The sequence below is a fragment of the Propithecus coquereli genome, unplaced genomic scaffold (assembly GCF_000956105.1).
Source record: "Propithecus coquereli isolate 6110/MARCELLA unplaced genomic scaffold, Pcoq_1.0 Scaffold153, whole genome shotgun sequence".
Classification (NCBI taxonomy): domain Eukaryota; kingdom Metazoa; phylum Chordata; class Mammalia; order Primates; family Indriidae; genus Propithecus; species Propithecus coquereli.
In genome coordinates, this window is record NW_012139747.1 from 6,017,676 (window position 1) to 6,030,400 (window position 12,725).

At 46.3% G+C, this 12,725-nt stretch overlaps 1 protein-coding gene across 1 annotated transcript in view; it reads right to left on the minus strand.

Annotated features, from left to right (window-relative positions):
* Nucleotides 1–9,866: 9,866 nt before the first annotated feature.
* BFSP1 (beaded filament structural protein 1, filensin) overlaps nt 9,867–12,725 on the minus strand; it is a 36,379-nt gene continuing 33,520 nt past the window's right edge. Inside the window, exons 7-8 of the mRNA XM_012640438.1 lie at nt 12,105–12,190; nt 9,867–10,984 (exon numbers count right to left, since the gene is read on the minus strand). Of these exons, the coding sequence (XP_012495892.1) occupies nt 10,035–10,984; nt 12,105–12,190 (1,036 nt within the window). The 3' untranslated portion in view covers nt 9,867–10,034. The remainder of the gene's footprint in view (nt 10,985–12,104; nt 12,191–12,725) is intronic.

Genomic DNA, 12,725 nt, shown 5'->3' on the forward strand with positions numbered 1-12,725 from the left:
ATCAAGATGATTCTGGCTGAAGAAAAAGGCTGGTGGAAATTCAGGTGAAAACATTCATCGATTCCCATTATGTCACTTCTGTAATTTTGCAGCTCTCTGTATAAACATTAAATGTCTTATATTGCAGCAAAAATATAAAATAGTTGTCCATATTTTCACAGTTGTGGTATAATTTATGAAATTAGAAAAAAAAATTATCAGCTTCTTAATAGAAATGGCCAGTTTTGATATGAGTATACAGTATATAAAAATATATATAGTGCTATATATAAATATTTGGTCTCTATTTCATTTTTTGCATTAGTATTAACACCAAAATATGGCAAGCTAGTGATGTTTTTATGATATCCCTGATCCTAATGCAAGAGACAGTTATTTATAGTCATTTATTTTAAAAAATGAAAATAAGTGAATAATAATTAATCAGGTTAAGATTGTTACTCCCTGTGACAAAATTTTATAAGTAAATTTCAAAAGACACGTTGTAAATTAGGTGGCTCAACAATAAAACATTACCTTCCAGAAATTATGTGGGATGTGCTGTATTTTCCATGAAAACACTTCCATCCATTTTAGGGGAAGATAATAAAAAGTTGCCAAAGAGAGGTCTAGAAAGCCTGCTTTAGTAAATATGCATGCAAGATTTATAATTAGCATATAAATCACACACAAATTATGATTTACAGTAGCATTTTTCAAATTCAGGTTACATCCATTAGTGGGTTGTAACATCAGCGTAGGAAGTCATTTTTTAATAAAACAGACTAGGATAGAGTAGAATAGAACAGATCATGCATATCAAGGATAAGTATTGTTTATTGAAATATTTGTTTCAGGTGCGTGTGTGTGTGCACACACATGCATGTGTGCACATGTGTGTGTCAGAGTGTGTGTACTGGGCTCACAATGTAAAACACATTTCTTACTGTGGTCATGGTCAAAAATCCTTTAGAAACACTATTCTAGAATATATTAGTCAGGCCAGACTAAGTTATACTATAGTAACAAACAGTGTCAAAATCTCAGTGGTTTACTACAACACAGGTTTATTTATCATCCACACAAATTCCAGTGAGGGCTCAGGTCACTCCCCAAAGCCACAGACCTCCATGCAGCGACTCAGGAATCGAGGCTGCTTTAGTCTTACGGTTTGTAGTCATAACGTGAGGCCATTATAATCACTGTGCAAAAGAGAACCCACGGAGGCCTCTCATCCACTCTTTTAGGTTCAACCCACAGGAGACATACATGCCAGTTCCTTCCACTGCCTATTGGCCAGTACTGGCCAATGACCCTGTCTAAATGCAAAGCGACCGGGAAATGTAGGGCAACTAATGGAATACTTGGTGAGCATTAGAGTCTCTGCCACAGAAAGTGCTTGACGTTCCTTAAAACATATTCTTAAATTCACACCTAACAGGTGCGGTGCGCACCGTCCAGGGGATGGGCACGCTTGTAGCTCTGGCTCAGGCGGTGCAAAGGCAATTTATGTAACCAAAGTGCTTGTACCCCCATAATATTCTGAAATATAAATAAATATATATATTTTTTGGCCGGGCACAGTGGCTCACACCTGTAATCCTAGCACTCTGGAAGGCCGAGGCGGGTGGATTGTTTGAGCTCAGGAGTTCGAGACCAGCCTGAGCAAGAGCGAGACCCTGTCTCTACTAAAAAAATAGAAAGAAATTATCTGGACAACTAAAAATATATATAGAAAAAATTAGCCGGGCATGGTGGCACATGCCTGTAGTCCCAGCTACTCGGGAGGCTGAGGCAGGAGGATCGCTTGAGCCCAGGAGTTTGAGGTTGCTGTGAGCTAGGCTGACGCCACGGCACTCTAGCCCGGGCAACACAGTGAGATTCTATCTCAAAAAAATATATATATATATTTTTTTTTTTTTCTTAAGCACCAATTTACATGGCAACCTCTCTTTATGGATGGTACTGTGAACATTATTACAAACTAGCAGTGCCTTACCTCATATGACCACATACTATTCTAGAAAAATCTTAATAGTTATTAATAAAATATTAATATACTATATTTATCATAGTTCATTATAAAACCAACTTATCATTTTGTCCTCTGATACAACATTTAAAGTCAATTATTAAAATCTTCATCATGCCTATGACTAAAAACATACTGAAGGTCCAAAGTTTGATCTCGTGATACTGAGACACTTCCTTTCAAAACTTAAGTTCAAAGATTGATTTCTAAAAGATTAAGTTTAAAAAGTTGATAAAATTCTTATAACATTATTACTGTATGTCATCGTTACTACCATTTATAAATTAATGAGTGGTTTTCATATGATCAATGCCTTCATTAGTTTGAGTGATTACATGAAAACCACACAGTGCAAAACCTTCAGGGCACACAGCCAAGCATTTTATATTGAGAGAGAGAGAGATGCTGAAACAGGAGAATTGGTGATCTGATAGCCAAAGTAAGCTTTTAGATGCAAGGAGTCTAATTTGAGAGAAATTTCTAAAAAGCAAAATGCAAAGATTAGGGACGGTGGTTGTGGGAAAGAATAAGAGGTCCTTAAAACTCTTCAGCACAGAATGTCTCCTGGGGCCGATGCAGACGACTGGTTGTAGATAGCAGCGTTCTATCTCCAAAGAAGGAATGAGTCACCAGGAAGAGTGGGAGGAAGGAAAGGCCCTCAGCATATGGAGCTTAGAAAAATGGAGAGTTCGGTGGCAAAAGTCAGAAGACAACATCTGGCAGCGTTCAGGGTAGGGAAACATAGAGGCTGGTACAAAGCAGAATTTCAGTCCCTGAAGAGCTGAAGTCTGCAAGGGACAGAGGCCAATGCCTGGAAGATCCACTCCCAGACAGAGTGCACTGAAACAGCTGCTCCTGCCAATGGTCCCATTTCGTGCCCACCCACAGCTTCCTGATCTCTTATTCAGCTTCCCAAGAATGTCAACACCAGCAACGGATACAATCACCTAGATCTATGGAAAGCAACACCCCTTTTTATACTGCAAATTAATCAGCTAGTACTTGAGTTTTTTCATTAGTTTCTTGTGCAGTTAGCTGAACCCTCCTCTTCAGTTCAAAAACCTCCGATCAAATTTGGTTTGGGATTTATAGAGGTCCTGGAATCAGAGTCTGACCTGGGGTAAATTTTCCAAGCCAACCTGCCAGCTTCGTTTTTCTCTTAGAACTTGGAAGAGAGTTACCATTTGTGAACCTGGGGATAGAATGAACTCAGGGTGAAAAATGTGCTCTGCACGAAAAGATGAGGGTTCTATGTTGCTAAATTCCTAATGCTCAGCCCTGCATGGTTTGGGGTAGGGTAGGGTGGGAAGGCAATTAGAAATCTTAGCTCACAGATTTTCAGATGCCAGAACAGCCAAGTGAGGCTAGTGATTCCTTAGATCTAATGTCAACTGTCACTGATTTCTGCCAAGGAGGCTTCAGGCCAACCTACCCTCCCCATCCCAGCATGGGGTGTTCTACCTCCTACCACCCTCAAAGACGTCTCTGTGAATCTAAGAGGACATCCCATGGTCTGCTCCAAACTGCATGGAAGGCAAAAGCTAAAACTTGTCTTTTTCTCTTTTGGTCCCATGTCCAGGGACCACTAACTGCTGCAGGTGACAGGTCAGCCCCTTGGTAAGCTCCTGGTGACAAGGATACCAGCATACAGGTGAAGAGGCAGGTGTGACCGGATAGGGCACCAGCATGGTGGAGTTACTGACAGGAGAAGTGTCTTCCAAGAGAATAAATCTCAATTCAACAACTCTGTTTCTTTGAATACCACATAAGTCAGCGTGGCTTTTTATGGCATTTGTTTGCTTTTTTCCAAGCCAGAGAAAATGGAGTGGAGCATTGTACTAAAATCAAGGTGCCTGAATCATGTCTCTCAATGTGCCAAATGCTATAGGAGTTTTGAGGTGACTGCATTCACCCAGCAATGTCTCAACCACAAACCTAGGATAGAAAAAATTTTAGGATAAACTTGATTATAATGGCTGCTTGAAGACCCATTCTTAGAATATAAGCTTCAAATCAAGGAGAGAAGAACTAAATGGAATTTTCCAATATGAAGGTGGAAGGAAGAGACAAGTAGAGATGCCAGGTTAAAAGCGTCTTCTGATATGCAAATTGCATTTGGTAGCAGCCCCTGCTGGTGCATACCCTATGTCAGGGAATCGGCAAACTACAGCCCGTACACCAAGCCCAGCTCCCTGCCTGCTTCTGTAAACAGAGTTTTGTTGGCACAGCCATGCCTATTTGCTGGTGTATTGTCCGTGGCTGCTTTCATGCTATAATAGCAGAGTTGGGTAATTATAACAGAGCCCATAATCTGGCCCTTTACAGAAAAAGTTTGCCGACCACGGCCCTAAATCTCTTTGGCTGACCTGGAGGTCACCTGTGGACAGTTTCCATGGATGCCAAAGGCCACTGTCTCTCCACCTGGCTGCAGAGATCTATCAGACCTAGTGTGGAGCAGACCAGAGGTGCCAGGGCATCATCCACACCCCAGGGTCACCCTCAACCAAGGAAGGGAGGGATGGAAGCTGGTGGATGGACAGCTCAGCTTCCTCGCCTCCTGCTGGGACAATTTGAAGACATTCTACATGGTCTCTTAAAGGCTCCCAGTGGGAGGGACCAGCTGTCCACAGCAGCGGCCTGCTCATTAATGCACCTTGTGTTGACACGTCCCTTCCCTGTCTCGTGCCTCCTCCTTGACCAGTCAGAAGACAGAAACCACAGCAGTGATTTTAACAGAGAATTTAATATGAAGCTCCATAAACTGAGTATAAAGAATTGTCACCTACTTAATTCAAAAGGCAAAAGAAAACACTAAAGTATAATATGGACCACAAAGTCTAACATACGTGGGAGTTGGGGGCTCACATGAAAGCTACCGCAGTGCAATGAAGGTGAAGTCCACGTGCCCCCAGCCCAGGAGGGATCCTGAGGCGCCCCAGCTCTCAGGGGAGGCACCCCGGCCACTCTCTCCTGCCCTGCGGGGAGGCGAGACACAAGTGCCTGCGTCGAGACCTGAAAGGCGGTGGGCTGTGCCCGGCGGGGCAAAGCCAGAGCAAACTCTGGTGCAGGTCTGTAGCAGTCCCACCACGCAGATTGGTCACCTGACCCAGGTACAGGGCGTGGGACCAAAAGACTAAAGAAACCACCCAGCAGCTGGTTGGCTGCAAGGTTGCCCTCGGGATAGCTGCTCTATCACAAGAACCCACGTGGTTTTTTTCTGGTAAAACCAATGCTTAGAGGTCTTGGGGCTGAAATTATCTCAAACTATTCTCAAACTCTGAATGGGTAAGAAGGGGCTGGCTGGTGTGGGACTGGGCATGGCATGCAAGCGCCTAATGGGCCACTTCCGAGCAGCAGAACTGCAGCAAGCAGCTAGCTCCCACCTAAGGGGAGAGGTTGGAATTCAAACAACTTGGAAGCCTCGGGGGGGCCCACCAGGCTGGGACCCAGACCTTTGAGGAAGGAGCATCAAAGGGCTAGTGCGGGTACCTCGAAGGAGATCGTAATGAGACTGGTTCTGCAAATGCTCAAAAAACTGAAAACTGGATTCAGCTGCTGCTACAGAAGACACGGCCACTGCCAGGGTAAAGACGCTGTCTCCTTCTGTTCTGGCTGCTGTAACAGAATGTCATAGACTGAGTACCCTATAAACAACAGGAATTTATTCATCACCGTTCTGGAAGCTGGAAGTCCAAGATCGAGGCGCTGACAGGTTCGGTGTCTGGTGAGGGCCCACTTCCCGGTTCATGACGGTGTCTTCTCACGCCAACCTCACATGGTGGAAGGGGCAAAGGGGTCTCTGGGGTCTCTTTTACAAGGGGATTAATCCCCTGTATCAAGGTTCCACCCCTGTGACCTAATCACTTCCCAAAGGCCCCACCTCTTAATGCCTTCACCTTGGAGATGAGGACTCCAACATATGAACTTGAGGGGGACGTGAACATTCAGACCACAGCAGTATTTCTGGGCGATATGGACAGGAGCAAAGGGAGCAAGTCCCTTCTCCCTCCTTCAGCCTTTCAGGCTTCCCCTGGGTCCCCTCTGACAGAGCTTCCCAGGGAGCAGCAAAGCAGGGCAGGAGTGGCAGTCCCAGCCGTGGCGGCACAGGGTAGAGAAGACAGGAGCTCACTAACCAGACACTGAGCCTCCTGCAACCACTGCCCTAACAAACCCCCTGCACCAGAGACCTCGCTCAGGGTTTGGGATTAACCCAACTTAATCCAAACCTCCTTAAGTTCTCTGTTGATACCAAACCTTATTAATCAGCGGTTATCTTTGGGAACTTTGGGGTTGCAAGAAACAAAAGACCAAATATAACTAATGAAAACGAACAAGCAGTAAGTCAAAATCACGTGGAGTAGTTCTCAGGCCTAAAGAGCTGGCCGGCACCATCCTAGAAAAAGGACAGTGATTTGAAGAACTCTGGGGACCTAGATTCATGGCAAGAACCCACGGTGATCTCATCAGAACACCCCCAACAGAGCAGAGGACATTTGTAGTCTTGGTTTCACGGGACTCAGATTTCAAATTTGAACAAGAGGGAATCTGACTGGTCTAGTTTGGGTCACTTGCTCACCCTTAGGCGAGAGGAAGGCAGAATGTCTGAACCAACAGTCTGATCAGGGCCGTATTCAGTGCAGGAGGAGAAGCTCCTCAACGCAAGGTCAGGGCTGCTGCCTGAGGCCTGGGAGGTATTTCTGGGCAGGTGAGGGCAGCAGATGCCAACCCACCATCTTAGGCTGGGTCCTCGCAGAAGCCACGCACGAGACAAGGAGTCCCGGGCAAGCCGTTTATTTAAAAGGAAGCACCCATATATAGGGGAGAAGGAAAGTGAAACAGGAAAGGGAGGAGACCAATACAGGGGACACTGATAAGTGGGTCTCTTCATGGACATCTGAAGCTCAAATCCACTGGGGGCCTCCAAGTGACTATGTAGAATATGCTTAAAACTTCTCCCAGTGGAGGGGCGAGAGAGCTGGGGTATTTATCCGCCAGGTCCTGTCCATCCTTGGTTGAGGGCTGCTCCTGAAAGCATGAACTCCCTGGAATGCCCAACCTGCCCATTGTATGGACCAAGCATGCTCCTGTGGCCATAGGAGACCCTAAGGCCAAGAGTCGCAGGTGCTTGCAGCAAGAAGCCTCGAAGTGTGGGCATGAGCCAGAACAGCGAGAGTCGGGGTATCTGGGTGAAGTGCCCTGGGCGGCTGACACAGCAGCAGGGATGGCTCACTGACTCATGCTTGGGAATGAGCGGCGCAGGAGGCTGCCATACTGCCTCTCTACGGAGAAGGCAGCTTTGGGAAAGTCTTGCTCCTGGACTAGACGCTAGGCTACATCAGGGAAGAGGAGACGGAGACCCCCCAATCAGTGCTACTGGGAAGCCTGCTCTGAGCCCCCATGTTTACTAGCAAGAAACTTTTTATAAAACAAAAGTTGTTGTGCTTGCTTTCAGAGACCTTGGGGAGAGGAAAAGCCAGGAATGAACCCATTCTACAGCTCCCCAGGGGAAAGCAGAACTGAGCAGGGACAGTGGAGAGTAGCCATCAAGAAAATGAGCAAGTGGGGCAAATCCCTGGGACCCTCGGGGAGGGTGGACGAAGAGCCTGTCTGGGCCTCACAGTCTCCAGTACAGCCAGCCCCGTATCTCACACCAGGGGCCCAACTTTCAGGCTGACATGAGCCTTCCAGGAAATGGCACTTATTTGGTCCCTTCACCTGACCATGACCTCACCTCCTTCCACTGTCCCCCTCCAAACCTGTTTATTTCTCCTCCTTGAACAGGCCAAGTCCATTCCTGCCCCAGGGACTTTGCACTTGCAGATCCTGCTGCAATCATGTGCAGATCTGGGGGAAATACACAGATCTACAGGTGCTGCCCCTATTGTCATTCAGATCCCATGTCACCCCGCCTTCACGGGGTCTTCCCTTGACCACCCAATTTAAAGTAGACGTCACCCTATTTTATTTCCTTCACAGTGTCTTCTCTATTTAATTTTCTCCTCATTATCAGCTTGCCTGTGCATTTCCTGCCTCCCCCACAAGAAAGTCACATCTCTGAGAGCAGGACCATGTCTGATTGTCCCTGGCTGTCTCCCAAGTGCCAGACTATGCCTGGCACAGAACGGATCCCAGTCCATTTTTCTTGGTTGACTAAATAGAATATAAAAATGAGCTTTCTTTCCAAAATGATACCCCTACCTTTTTAAATAAAAATATTAACTGAACACATAGTCCAAAAAATAAAAAAGACTTAATGGGCAAAAGACAGACTTTGCAGTGGCTGTTAATGCTGAATAAAATATACACATAAGCCCAAACTCTGAGTACATCCTGCGCTCCAGCTAATGGGTGGTTTCCATCATTCCCTCTTAAGCTTTTAAGTCATAAATATTTCAAAACTGTGCAGCGGAGTGGGTTCTCCATTCATCTTTTAGGAAGAACAACAAAAGCTTCTTTCTTTCTTGAAATCAAAACCTCAAATGAATTCAGAAAAAGATTGTTTAAAGCTCTAAATAGAAAGAAAAGGTGATTCCATTTAGTATTCTATTATTTGTAAGAAAGAAATAAGAGTGTAATTTGTGACTGTCAATTTCTCTAATAATGTGTAGTTGTCTTGCCACGTGCTTTTTTTTTTTAGGCCAATGCAATAATCCACCTAAGTGCATTCACTCAGTGTGCCCTTAGTGTATTTTGCAGCATCTACACAGAGGAGTAATTTTTAAACTGGCATAAGTAAAAACTCATTTTTGGGACTGTTAGCAAAAAATAGATGCCTAAGGACAATGTAAAAATTTTGCAAAGATTCTGGTTTGGAGTAATTTCTATTTCTTAGGACAATGACAGAGTACCTGTATACACGTTTGCATGTGTATACACACGAGAACACATACACTCATGTGTGTCGAGGCTATATTATGGTAATTAAGATCATTAATAAGTCTGAAAAATCTCCCCTTATCAGCACAGCATACCATCTGGCACATAGTATATGCTCAGTAAATGCTCGCTGGACTAATTACCTGGCTTCTAAACAAGGAGCATATGCAGTGACATTTGAGTTTGCTTCTTGAAACTTGACCTAGGAGTGCAATCTCTGAGTGAGAAAATTTTAAGTATCTCATACAAAAATCCATTCAGTACACATGTAGTAGCAGATGGCACTGTGCCCTCCCTATACCACCTGACCCTTACTATTTGCATGTATTTCCAGGCCTGACTTCCAAATGCCAGCACCTGTATTTCTTTGCCTCTTGGCCCCCGGAGTTAACACCCCGAGAGCACACCTCCCACTGGCTGGCAGGAGTTGGAGGATTAATACCCCGGCTCCCTCTCCGCTCAGGGAGGATGACTCTCAGGCACGTGTTCCACTCTGGCTCCCAGAGTTCCTCAGTGGATCTGGCTCTGGCAGCCCTCAGTGCCAATGATCTGGTGCCATGTCTCTCATCACCTGCCTTGCCTTCCCTGCACCCCTCTGCACTCCCCTGTTGGCGCTTCCTAAGATCATATTCCAATGAAACTTTTCACATGCAAATCTCTGCTTCAGGATCAGCTTCTGTGGGAACCCAAACAGAGACAGATCCCTTGAATCATTTTATCTCTAACAAAATACTCATCCTCATAGGCATGTACTCGTGCTTGAGATGGAATGAAAATGAGCCAGTGTCATCAACTAGCACTTTTCCCTGTGAAATCCAGACACTGTCTGGGTCTCTAACGAGTCTTTGAATGAAGTATGATGAAGAGCGTGTCTCCTTCCTAAACAAGGATGGCTGGTGGCCGTGTAACAGAGCACCCTGTCCTGAGCAGGGGCTGACCCACCCCCACCCCAAAACCCCTGTGAATTAGACAAAGGACATGCAAGCAAAGAAAACTTTTTAATGAAGGCTTCATTGGCAACGCCAGACAGGTCAACTATGGTCTAATCCAAACAGGAACCCTCACCCTTTTATCATCTGTTCTAAAATATCAAAGCTTTCCCCTACAGTGGCCCCAAAGACATTTTTTCCCATTAAGCCTGGGCATTTTAAGAGCCTTTCTCTCCCGATTTCTTCTTGTTTGCTTTTGCCTTTCCAACCACGGTCTCCACAATGACAGCGGTTTCTTCGTATGTCTGAATGCTCTCCGTTGAAATCGTCTCAATGGATTCCACCACTTCCACCTTCTGATACGCCAAAGGCTTGGGAGGGCTTTTTTCTGGCAGACTTCTTCTCCTAGTCCCCTCCAATCCCTCCTGGATGGCCCCAGGCCTTTCAGCCTCGGGTGCAGGCAGTTCCTCTGGACCAGGTATGACTGCGGGGCAGGGTCTCCTGGACCCCTCATCCTCCTTCTCGCCATCCTGTTTCTCCTCCGGGCCTTTCGGTTCTTCGGCACTTACCTCACCCTCCTTCTCTGTGGGCGGCTGGACGCTTGGGTGCTCATCTTCTCCGCCCTGGGGGATCTCCTCCCCATTCCCCGGAGGGGGCTCAGGCTGCTCAGGAGAGGGCTCCACATGGTCCTCAGGACGCACAGAGTCTTCCTCGACGGAAACCACCACCCCACCTTTGGCCGGGATGGAGGAGACACAGAACCCAGGGTCCACATAACTGGCATCCCCGGTGACCAGCACGTGCCGCCCTTTGGTGTAGAGGTCAGCGGGCGGCTCGGGCTCCTTGGGGCTTTTCACTTTCTCCTTGACCAACTTGGACAGTTTCCCAAAGGCTTTGCTTATCTGCGCTCCGTCTGGCACATCCTCTGGGGTCCCTTCTTGTGTCAGGGGACTTGCCTCTTTGCCCTCTGGCTCAAGCTTACATTCACCTTCCTCTTTGAGCACCACCTGCACCAGCTTTGTGTCTTCCGGATCTTTCAACGGCACGTCTTCCAGAGGCCCATCTGCTTTGTCTTTCGCCATAATCTCCTTTCTCCTTGGAACAGTCTTGGGGAGGCCTTTTTGTCTTGGTTTTGCTGTCGTTATGTCCTGCACAGCCCTAGTGAGATCTAAGAAAACACACAGCGGTGAGTCAAGTACAATTGTACTATGAGGCTTCCCAGCTCCACCCATATAGTGATTTTTGAACTTTTTCAACCCAAAGGTCATCTCCATCCCCTCCCACAGGTTGAGACAGACCAAGCACCAGCACGTAGCATGGGTTGACTCGAGGTGAAAAGAGAGCCTCGTGAGCAAACAGCAGAAATGGGTCGCAAAGCCATAAGGGGCAGAGGATGGAGAGAGGCACAGGTCACGGGAAACTCTGTCAGGAGCCGGGACGCAAGGAGAAAGCGCTTGTAGGACCACCACGGAATCTCAGGGCCCAGTGCCAGAGGACAACACAAGACCCCTTGTTCAAAATTATGAAGAATCTCAGGACAGTGACAGCAGAGCACTAAGCTAAGTTGGGACCCGTGCAGGGCCGTGGGTCCGCGGAGCCAGCCCTGGATGGAGCCAGCTGCAACCTGCTGCCTTCCCAGCCATGTTCCAGAAACCCTCTGAACCGCCTAAGAAACGCGGACTTGAAGGCCCTGTAAGGCTGAGCATCAACATCACCATCTTCTCTTTTCTCCCAAAACACGGGGTTTTGCTCAGAAGATTTAGATGTGAGGTGACATTTCACAGAGCAGACGCTGAAAGCAGAAGCCACATTTGCCAACCAAGCTGTTTCTGCTCAGCTTTGAAGGGAAGAAAGAATGAACAATCACAGAGCCTCCGACACCGCATTGGACGCTGGATCAAGCACCTTTGCACAGACCAGTTCATAAAATTTTAGGGGAAAATGCAATTTGATATCCACTTCCTGCCAAAGTGAAGAAGCAAGAAGTGTATACCGAATTGTGTCTTTCCCCTGATTAAATGCCTCGTGTTCGGGGACGGCATGTCCAAGGTGGCCTGTTCCCCCCGGCGATTTGTTTTCCTTCTAAACTTCTTGGCTCAGTCACTTAGCACCTGAGGGGGCACAAGAGAGAGGAAGGGAAGGATACCTCCCTCCCCCAGAAGCACTTAATTACCAGATGGGTCAGAAGGAAGCATGCATGTGAAAGTCAGGGAGAAAGGCACTTGGATTTTTCCATTTTTTCAACACAGAAAAAAGCAGAAGCCAGGGTTGGGGGGGGCGGGGGTTACCTTTTCCAGCGGACGCAGAGCTGACAGAGGCTCCATGGCTCGGGGTGAACAGGGCAATGGGAGTCTCGATGAAGGCGGAGCTCAGCCTGGCAGAAAGAACCAGAAAACACAAGCCACACAGATGGTCAGGGGCGACAGCGACTCTCTCTCATGTTGAGCAAAAGGGAAAGAAACTTTCTCTCGATCAAACTGCTCACGAATTACAGATAATTTTACACAGATAACGATGTACACATTTACATACAGGGTGAGGACGTAAAGGAAATAATCGTTTCTTTGGGCTCAAGTCATAAACTGTGAAACATAGCTATAAAGAATTGATAAAGTGGGGATTGCTTATCATCTAAAAATATCACTTCTCTGTGGGACAGTTTTTGGGGTTTTTGTTTGTTTTTTAGTTAACGAGTGGCCAACCCAGGCTGAAGTATTTAGGGTAAACCAGGTATGATATCTCCAACTTTAAAAAAATAATAGTATATAGCATATATAAATAGAGAAAAAGTGATGAAGCAAACAAGACAAAATGTAAACAGCTGGTGAATACGGATAAAGAGTATACGGGAGCCTCTTGTTCTAATTTGCCACATTTCTATCAATTTAAAATTATATCAAAATTAGAAC